General features: G+C 42.2%; 2 protein-coding genes across 2 annotated transcripts; both read left to right on the top strand.

Moving 5' to 3' along the window:
* Window positions 1–9: 9 nt before the first annotated feature.
* Window positions 10–3,303, top strand: LOC135349164 (histone acetyltransferase KAT5-like). Its single transcript, XM_064547661.1, has 10 exons — window positions 10–186; window positions 257–347; window positions 570–638; window positions 715–917; window positions 1,114–1,398; window positions 1,670–1,759; window positions 1,856–1,996; window positions 2,240–2,333; window positions 2,540–2,699; window positions 2,918–3,303. Exons 1-10 carry the CDS (start codon window positions 127–129, stop codon window positions 3,132–3,134), a joined length of 1,410 nt encoding a protein of 469 aa, XP_064403731.1. The 5' UTR covers window positions 10–126; the 3' UTR covers window positions 3,135–3,303.
* Window positions 3,304–3,777: 474 nt separating this feature from the next.
* LOC135349161 (glucose transporter GlcP-like) lies at window positions 3,778–9,786 on the top strand. The gene is made up of 14 exons (XM_064547658.1): window positions 3,778–3,942; window positions 4,025–4,151; window positions 4,314–4,371; window positions 4,975–5,077; window positions 5,407–5,448; window positions 6,402–6,632; window positions 6,870–7,046; window positions 7,559–7,615; window positions 7,786–7,900; window positions 8,081–8,259; window positions 8,413–8,462; window positions 8,560–8,729; window positions 9,030–9,106; window positions 9,472–9,786. The coding sequence occupies exons 1-14, from the start codon at window positions 3,869–3,871 to the stop codon at window positions 9,719–9,721; spliced, it is 1,710 nt and encodes a 569-aa protein (XP_064403728.1). The 5' UTR covers window positions 3,778–3,868; the 3' UTR covers window positions 9,722–9,786.
* Window positions 9,787–10,272: the final 486 nt, after the last annotated feature.

The raw sequence follows: 10,272 nt of genomic DNA on the forward strand, positions 1-10,272 counted from the left end.
TTATTGTCCTGAACATCATAATTTATGACGTCACTCAATTACATTATTGGCACTGCTTCTAAAGAAAGCTAGCTCCTTCTAAAAGCTCTACAGCTCTACATACAAGAGGAAGAACATCTCATTACTATGTCTATGGCTAGTTCCTCTCCCCTGGATGGCTCTCAAGGATCAGTATCATATCCAATGGTAGGCATAGTTGATATGTTCTAAATATAGCCCACCAATGCAATACCCTTGGCCACTGTATGTTATGCAGGACTGTGTGTTTGAAGGTTGTAAGATACCAGTCTATTCCACTAGCACATGGAGCAAGCAGGTCGCCAATGGAGTGCACCCCGTCGACTGGAGTAGGTCCTTTTATAAATAAGATCGTTTGTACCTGTATTATATATATATAGATAGATAGAACTTTTTATTTGGGCAGGAAATGCTGCATCCACAGTGTGGGTTTTAATGCAATATATGATATATAATATATAATATACAATGAATGTACATAACAAAATAATACGTCAATCTACAACATTGTATGCAAATCTAAGTACAATGTATGCGTCTAATTTCTCCAGCGTGGGCGGAAGTCGTGAGTAAACGACGTGTAAATAACAAGTGGGATTTCTACGTTCACTACGTCAATTGTGAGTCAATCAAATGATCCCCTATAATCATTATAATTGCATTCCTTACGCCTTACGCCCCCCTCCCCTGGTCCAGTCAACAAGCGTCTGGATGAGTGGGTGTGTGAGGACAGACTGGACCTGGAGCAGCTGCAACTACCCAGGAAGGAGTCTAAAGTGAGCAGCCTGGCCCGGAACTCTCGCCCCTCCTCTCCCGATGTTCAGACTCCACCCCCACCCATGCCCCCTCCCAAGAAAATCAATGGGATTGGTCGCAAGAGGAAACACGAGAGTGTGGAGGTGTGTTGGTGTCGTTCCTTCGTGAGCTTCGTGATTGTTAGTGTCTACTTGTAGCCCTGAATTGTAAGTAATGCTTTTGCCTTTTTGTGAGGGAGGCTACTCTATGTGTAGCTCTATGTTTGCGTGCCCATAAATTACATGGTAGTCTTGACGGTTCAATTACAAAAATATACTGTATACATACTCCCGGACACAGCCTGAGTCAGCAGAGGGCAGTCCGTCCACCCCACTCCCAGAGACACCACCTGTTCCTCACATGACTGGTAGTCTCCATGTCCCCTCAGGCAGTCGGACTGGACACGGACCAGAGGACGTGATCACTCGAATGAAAAACATTAATATGGTGGAATTAGGGAGGTTCCGTATGAAGCCGTGGTATTTCTCCCCTTACCCTCAGGAGTTGACCTCTGAACCCGTTATATACCTGTGTGAGTTTTGCCTCAAGTATGTCAAGAGTATGAAATGCTTGGAAAGACATAAAGTGAGTGAGTGTGTGGAACAGAGTGTCCTTACAGCTAGACAATTGTATCATAGCTGGTACAGTATATACCGTATTACTAGAATGTTTTGCAAGTATCAAACTTTGCGATGGTTGATCAATTTGCAACAAATTAGTACTAGTAAATACACACGATCCTTGTCAGAACGCAATAGTTAGATTGCAAAGGGTCAAATTTTCTGCTGATTTGGCTCATTTTTCACCCGCAAAAATTCTAGTAACACGGTATCAGTATTGCTTCTCGACTCTGCAGGCCAAGTGTACTCTGTATCATCCCCCTGGCAATGAAATTTATCGTAAAGAAAGTATATCATTTTTTGAGATTGATGGAAGAAAGAACAAGGTAGTACAACAGCATAAATTATGCTTAAGATAGACCTGTTATCTAAATTGTCTATCTTTGTTTTTGTGACTAATTTTCCTCCCTTTTCTTTGACAGGCGTATGCTCAGAACTTGTGTCTGGTGGCTAAGATGTTCCTGGATCACAAGACCCTCTATTACGATACTGACCCATTCCTATTCTACGTTATGACAGAGTATGATGAGTTTGGGTTCCACTTGGTCGGCTATTTCTCTAAGGTGAGTGCTGCAGTGTGTTCCCTCTAGAACCAATCCCTTCATGCTAAGACCTGCCACACATACCCTTAATGATTGTGTTGAGACCCAGTCTTGCAGTGTACAATGTATACTGTGTACCTAAGTTTTACTGTATGCCATATGTGTGTCAACTTCCATTACGTTGACAGTTAACGTTATACTGTATATACTCGTATTACCTGATTGATTATCTGACGGCTTCTTCCCCCTCCCCTCCCACCTCAGGAGAAAGAGAGCTCTGAGGATTACAATGTAGCATGCATACTCACTCTACCACCATTCCAGAGAAAAGGATACGGAAAAATACTCATAGAATTCAGTAAGTGGTGTTAAAATATATTGTACTTTACTAGTTAAACACTATAAACACATGTGTAGCAGCTTCGGTTGAAGAATAGATAAACGAAAATCTATTCGTTTATCTAGATGGTTGAAGGTAGAATATGCTCCACTTTGGTTACCAATCTACCTACCCCCCCCCCCCCCACACACACACACACACACACACACACCACACACACACAGGTTACGAACTCTCCAAACTGGAGAGTAAGAGTGGCTCTCCTGAGAAGCCTCTCTCTGACCTTGGCCTCCTCTCATATCGTAGCTACTGGTCTCAGACTATCCTGGAGATACTGCTCAACCTAGACGGACAGGACGACAATCCTCCCAGCATGACCATCAAGTGAGTCAGGGGAGGCATGCAGTTCTAACCTCCTGTGTTTTGTAATGGTGCTGATCAGTATCCTTGTACAGCTATGTCTAGAGTAGCTTCTACACTGTCCACTTCTCTAAAAGTAATTTCTGTAGCCATGTTAATCAACTACAGTTAAAGGCTTAATTTAATTATAGTACCTAACTACCCCCCCCCCCCCACACACACACACACACACACACATCCAGTGAGATATCTGAGAAAACAAGTATTCGTAAAGAGGACGTTGTGTCGACGCTACAGAACATGAACCTGGTGCAGTACTATAAGGGCCAGTACATCATCTGTCTCACTAAAGAAGTGCTAGATCGCCATTCTCGCTCCATGGTCAAGAGAAAGATACGAATTGATTCACAGTGTATTAAATGGAATCCCAAAGACTGGAGCAAGAGAGGGAAGTGGTAGCAGCCACACAGAAGACTGGAGCAAGAGAGGGAAGTGGTAGCAGCCACACACAAGAGATAATTATAGAATGGACTAAGCACTTCATTATTATACATAATTTTATAATTATAGTCACTCTGGTTATTCTGCTTATTCATTATTAATGAAAACAAATCATTTGACACTCGTAGTTTATCGTTTGATCGATTCAAAGGGCAACTGAATGCAGATGTGGAACTAATTACTGTATAGGTTACAGATTAGCTATATATTTTTTTTTCTGTGTACCTTTGCTCTATTAAATAAAGCATATAAACTTGTTAAAGCTCAGTAAAAAAAAACAAAAAAAAACCGTTTGCTATACTGCCTAATGCAAAGACAGTAGGTGCTACTGACCACAGTGTAGTAGGGCTGCTACCTAATGAAAGGTAGTAGGTGCTACTAACCACAGTGTAGTAGGGCTGCTACCTAATGAAAGGTAGTAGGTGCTACTAACCACAGTGTAGTAGGGCTGAAAGACAACAGGGCGCTGACTAATGAAGACAGTAGGAAGTGGGTTGGCCACGGCAACCCACACGCTACGTGGGTGAACTGCAACAAGTCTGAAGCTTACAATTATATTCATCATTGGTCACAAGAATGCAGTAAGACTGGATATACCTACCAGGTGACATGATATAGCCCATAACCAATTCACTTTGCTAGCTGCTTTCCTGTTGCATGTTGAGTTGTGCCAACGTCTTGTACTTTATAAGATGGGCGTGTTGTTGGTGTCCATAGCAGCGTCGGTGGCTGCCATTGGAGCTTTCTTACCAGGCTACAACATCGGGTAAGCACTGTGTGCAGCTATACTGCCGGTTGTGTTGAATGAACATGCTAGCTATGCCTCTCACTCCTACCCGTACCCCTAGGTCTGTGAATGGACTTCAGAATTATCTTGGGTTTCTCAAATATTTCAATTTGGGAAGTACTGAGACTAACTCGTCCGATGCATGTACCTCAGTGGACCATCTCAGCGAAAACTCGCAGTTGATTCTGGTGAGTTGGTAGCAAGAGAGCCTCCGCTAATATATGCGTATCTTGTTACATGCCAAAAATGTAACTACATACATGTAGTCCCAACTCCTGCGTAGAATTTTTTCTTAGAATTTGTAATTATATCCAGCTAGCTCAATTAGCTCTGCTTATTGTATATTGCAGGGCACCATTGTGTCGGTAGTGTTCCTGGGAACTGCCACTGGGAACCTAATCGCTGGAAGTGAGTCACTCAATAGTTTCATACTGTCAAGCGTATGTCACTGTACATGGTGGTGGTATTGACCGTCACTATGTCACTGTACATGGTGGTGGTACCGTATTCACCCGAATTACCGGGACACTCTATTCTAAGGGACACTTCGGACTTACGTAATTTTTTTCACTCTATATTAAGGAACAACAGGAAATGTAAATATTTTTAGACGTCCCGATCTAATTAGAACGAAAAAGAGCATGTTAGCTTGATAGAGACTCAAAACTCTTAGAAACTCTCTGGATTCTACTCTCTGGCACCGTAATATGTCACTGACGGTTGAAGACACCTTTGTAGACATGGAACCTGCGTACACAGCTTCTAAACTGCACGAAAGACATTTTAGCTGCAGAGCTAGCCTCGGCCTGGAATCAAGGCCGTGTACGTACCTTAAATGGGGAAATATTTGTTCTAATTACTACGGGACACCCTAATACAAGGGACACTTCGACTTTAACGTAATTTTTCTTGCTCTATTCCAAGGGACACTGCAAGTTGTAATTATTTTTTTGTGTCCCGGTAATTCGGGTGAATACGGTATTGACTGTCACTATAATCAATCAATTGCAGAGTTGTCTGACTTGCTGGGCAGGAAAGCTGTCCTCCTATTGTCTGGAGTGTTCTTTGTGTTGGGTGCTGCTGTTCTAGGAACTGCCCTACAGGGGGCTGTATGGTGAGCTAGCTACTGGTGTTGTTTCCATAGTGAGCTAGCGACTGGGGTTGTTTCCATGGTGAGCTAGCGACTGGGGTTGTTTCCATGGTGAGCTAGCGACTGGGGCTGTTTCCATAGTGAGCTAGCGACTGGGGCTGTTTCCAGGTGCCACATGGGGAGCTAATGGGGAGAGCATGCCTCTGTACACACTTATTTCCAGGGGGCCACAATCATGGGGATAACGTTGTTCCTACCTCTGTACACCTTGACTAGAACAATAGGGGACACGTCAAATTTCATTGTGATGTCTTCACTGATTATAAACGATAGCCAAATTGTTTTCTGTACAGGATGCTAATTGTGGGAAGAATAATTACTGGATTGGGATTTGGGTGAGTACACGTTCAAGTTGCTAGTTCTTCAACCCTCCTCCCCTTGTGTTGTCCGTGTGTCTCCTACAGTGTGTGTGTGTGTGTGTGTGTGTGTGTGTGTGTGTGTGTGTGTGTGTGTGTGTGTGTGTTCTATTTAATACACATACGTGTATGCACATGTATGTATTGTCAAAACATCTTTTCCTCACAAGAACTACATCTTTCCTCACAAGAACTCATTGCACTCCAGTAGCTTACTTATTAACCCGTGCTTGTACGCCCGTTACAAATAAAAGTAAAAATTAAAACCAAAGCTAAGTAACTTTTTTAGCCTTTGCAAGAGGCCGATAGAGAATTGATTAGGCCTGTACCAAGTATCAATGTAACCATAGCAACAGGCTGTAGTACGCAACTAGAGCTTGCATTTAGGCAGCAAAAACATGTCACTATCATAAAAAAAAGAAAAGAAAAAATCCGCTTGCTAAGACAAAAAAAAGCCAGCCACCTCTGAAGAATGAGTGATGGATGATATAATGTGCTTGTTAATACTCTGTACGTTTACAGAGTGCACTGGTTTCATTTGGAATAGCAGATTTCTTGATTGGAGGTGATTTTTAATCCCACAAACAAATAACCACACCAAAATCATGGTGGTGGTGGTGGTGGAATGGCAAGCTGAGTTGAAGGTGTACATATGATTGTCTCCAAGTGGCAGGTTTAGATTCGGCGTTTATTTTTATACTGAGCATTTAGGTACATTAGAAACTTGCATTACGTTTATATTTATCATCAGGAGCATTAATTTTAGTTTTATACTTAGAGCATTAGCTGTCTTATCAGATTATCGAGCCTGAGTTTTATATTCTATGTGTTAGAACTAACCGTGTGATGTGCGTCGAGGCTCTCTCCGTGGGTCACCGGCTAGTACCACTTCAGGCAAAACCAGTTCTTGAATTGTTCTATATCTCTTGCAGGACGTTCTTTATGGCCTGCCCTGTGTACATTGCAGAGATTGCCCCCAGGCACATCCGAGGGCGTCTGTCCTCCCTCATAGCCCCGTCACTAACCGTGGGTCTGCTCACTGGTTATGCTGTCAATATCGGGCTATCGAGAGTGGACGCTGGCTGGAGGGTGGGTAGCCTCCTCACCGCCGTATTTGGGTGTGTCTACATTGTGGGTGTGGCCTTCCTGCCCAGCTCTCCAAGGTATATATAATTATAGAATAGTATGTGTGTGTTCTTGGAACATTTTTGTGTGCCTAATTTTTGTTACTTGTATGTACCTATCCTAAACCCTTACATGTAGATGTGTGTAAGTACATGCCATAAATTGTTGTTTCTGGGACACCACTTAACCTGGAAGCCATTCCTTACATACCCACCATGCCTTGTTACTACCCCAGGTGGCTCATGCTCACCCACCATGCCTTGTTACTACCCCAGGTGGCTCATGCTCAAGGGACGAGAGGCCGACGCAAGAGAAGCTCTGAAGAAGTTGAGCATCTCTAAAGATTTTATCGATGCACAGATTAAAGAGATCAAAGAGTCACTACCTTTAGACAAGAGCTCCAATTGTTTGCAAGAGCTGAAAGTTTTCTTTCTGTGGAAAAATATAAAGAGGTGCTTATGTGTGTGTGTAGTACTCAATATAATTATGTGACAGGCTCGAAAAGGGACATTATTGGAGCAGATATTGGTATTGAGCAATAGCCAGATTTATGGACTGCAGTGTATAATCTCAAAAAATTTTTCTTGGCTTATAGTTATCTACAGTCTTTCTACTACCTCTCTGTAAAATCTGAAGCTCTGAATCCAACGCATTCCACCGAAGCGCTTTGTCTAAGCAGCCACCATTACCTTACTTTTCCCAATTTAGTGATCTTTAAGTGGGCGTTTCTCAATATCGCTATTTTAAAACTTTGAGTTTCCAACGCGCATAACTCAGGCATGAAAATAGGTATGTGCAAACTAAGCATATCAATGCATAGACAATTCTTTGCTCTATCATCTGGTATTTAAAATTGTAGCCTGCTCCGATATGTCCCTTTTCCCAGAGCCTGTCACATATACATAATGATTAGTGTATATTTTACTGCATGACCTGCTTATAATGATTGTTCCTTTGGCTGCAGGATTATACTTGGGATACTGATCCTAGTATTCCAGTTTGCAACCGGAAATCACATTTAGTAAGAGGCGCTATTGATCATCGTGATATATTAGTTTAAGCTTCCGTACATGTTACTGTATGATGACAGCCACTCATGTACATTGCCCTATAATGCCTCTAAAAGTTAGAGCAAGTTTGGCTTGTCGTATCCTTTACAAGGTCTAACTTAAGGTTTCCATGTCATTTCAGTTTCTACTCTGAGTCTCTGTTCTGTACCCTGGGAGTGCCCCCCTTCGTCACGTCCCTCATCGTGGGGGTGTGCTCCGTGTGTGGGGCCATCTTCGCTAATCTCTTTATTGACAAAGTAAGTGAGTCATAGAAGTCTACTTACATGTATCACCTCTTTAGACACTTCTCTGACTGTACATGCACACCGAACTATGCGAAAAAGTGTGCATATAACATCAATTACATACTTGAGACTAGATTTCTGATGGTCTAAAGTCAAAATTTTACTGAAAAGTTTTTCTGTTTCTCCTTGCAGTTGGGACGCAAGGTCCTTCTGGTAGGTGGGGGTGTGTTGATGGCTCTTCTTGTGGTGATAGCCGGCGTGCTGGTGGATGCCTTCGATCTGGAGGAGGTGGAGGGCGGGGCTGGGGCAATCGGCTACATTGTGGTCGTCCTCATCAGTATCTTCATGCTCGTCTACACAGCCACCTGGTTGTAAGTGTACACACACAATGGTTGTATGACCATACATAGTGTACATGTACGTGTGTGTATGCTGCATGCATGGGTGTGCTTTTGTACATGCATTGTGTTGTAACTAAGTCATCATCAGTCATTATCATTGGCCTGAATGTTTCTACTCTGTAGTGTTACACCAATTGTGATTGCTGGAGAGATCTTTGCTCTAAAAGGAAGAGGTAATTTTTCAGTAGAGTTGAGAATCTTATAGAATTCTACTGTCTAATCTTGATATTGTAATAATTATTTTGATGACTCACTCTTGTGTCCCTGCAGCGTTGGCTGTGGCCGTCTGTTTGGTTTGCAATGGATTGGCGGGCTACGCTTTTACCCAGGTGTTCCCACTCGTGTTAGCCACACTGAAAGCCCACGGGTTCCTATATCTCCTAGCATCCATTGAAGTGGCTGCAATCCTCACTGTCTTGCTGGTCTTGCCCGAGACAAAGGTGTGCCTGTCTCTCCTCTTTCTTTCACAAGCTCTCTCTTATTTTAATCCCCAATTATGTGTGTACTGGGTGGTTGCACTGGGTGGTTGCTCAGTCTACAATACATTAATAGATGGACAGTACTGTATCACATGTTGTATAGACCGAACCCCCAGTCTCGAGTCTAGGCCAGGCAGTAGCCTCATATAAATTCTAAATCCATCTAGTGATCATTACCAGTTGGGTCTATAACATACTGGCTATAAAAATTATATAGCAAATATAGCGTATACTTCCTGTGTCATGTGACTTTCCTTGTAGGGTATAAGTTTGGAAGATGTGGATCAACTCTTTGCCAAACCATTTCTGGAACGAACAGGCCTGTCAAAATGGCTAAGGTAAATATACACAAAGTTAACTATATACAGTGGACCCTCTGTTAACAACCACCTCCGAATAAAGGCCAGCTGCTATATAACGGCCAGGCACCCAGGTCCCAAATGAACAGTTTGTGTACAAAACAACCTCTCAACAAAGGCCACCTCTGTATAAAGGCCAAAACATTGTTCCCCAAAGGTGTCCGTTGTAGAGAGGTTCCACTGTAGCATCGTTTATATATACATAACCATGCACTCTTGAACTAATTTGGTTTTAATTTTCTACGTGATATTTAAGTGTCTGTGTATTTGTTGTGTTGATAGTTGCTAAGGTGTCCACAGTACATGTATGTGTGTGTTTAATTGTTGCTGCTCTTTTTCTTCAGGTGCTGCAAGAAATATGAGATACCATCGAATAATTTTGACAGCAGTACTTCCAAGTCTGTACAGGTGGAGACGACACTTCACTCTCACAGCGAAGGCTCGTTGCCTCACAGCGAAGGCTCGTTGCCTCACAGCGATGGATCTTGGACTGTCAGTGAGACGGCCGATGAAGGATGGACACAACACTTCATTGATTACGAACAAGAGATTGAAAATTTTGTCGAAAATGTAGGAAATGTAGGAAAAGAGTAAACTGAAATGCACATTCTTTTTTGATTTTCATTGGTTTTGATCTACATTCAAATTATTTATTTCAATGCTTAATATAATTATTATAACTGGGCTAATGCTCTTTGCCAGATTCTTGGTCTTAATTCACTTACCCTGGCCCTACCATAATTACCGTAGAAACTGGATTGTATTCACTTCCCCTTAATTCAAGAAAGCAACGGGTGGGTACAGGTGCTGATGCCTCGGTGGAGGTGCCAAAGCTACATAACATAATACTAAAAGCTATTAGTAATAGCTTTTGTATATACACATTATAATAATCATTAATTTTGCTGCTGCAATGCCTATAGCCTCAAGGCAGCCTCATCTTATCGCCATGTTATGCTTTCGCTCAAAAAGTATTAGTGTTATAGTAATTTCTATAATGAATTTTACATTAAAGTTAGCTTATCAATATAAACTCACTGAGAAGAAAAGACTTATTTACATGCATCTATTGTTGTTATCTATTGTATTATGTGGCTTACCAGGACCTCAAGAAAGAAGAAAATTGCAGCAAGATCAGTTCAGTG

Source organism: Halichondria panicea, chromosome 15, assembly GCF_963675165.1.
Source record: "Halichondria panicea chromosome 15, odHalPani1.1, whole genome shotgun sequence".
Lineage (NCBI taxonomy): Eukaryota > Metazoa > Porifera > Demospongiae > Suberitida > Halichondriidae > Halichondria > Halichondria panicea.

Coding starts and splice junctions, on each gene's coding strand:
- LOC135349164 (XM_064547661.1), top strand. CDS start 127: ATGTCTATGGCTAGTTCCTCTCCCCTGGATGGCTCTCAAGGATCAGTA. Junction 918..1,113: donor GGAAACACGAGAGTGTGGAG/GTGTGTTGGTGT, acceptor TCCCGGACACAG/CCTGAGTCAGCAGAGGGCAG. Junction 2,700..2,917: donor CCTCCCAGCATGACCATCAA/GTGAGTCAGGGG, acceptor ACACACATCCAG/TGAGATATCTGAGAAAACAA.
- LOC135349161 (XM_064547658.1), top strand. CDS start 3,869: ATGGGCGTGTTGTTGGTGTCCATAGCAGCGTCGGTGGCTGCCATTGGA. Junction 5,078..5,406: donor GCCCTACAGGGGGCTGTATG/GTGAGCTAGCTA, acceptor TTTTCTGTACAG/GATGCTAATTGTGGGAAGAA. Junction 5,449..6,401: donor ATTACTGGATTGGGATTTGG/GTGAGTACACGT, acceptor TATCTCTTGCAG/GACGTTCTTTATGGCCTGCC.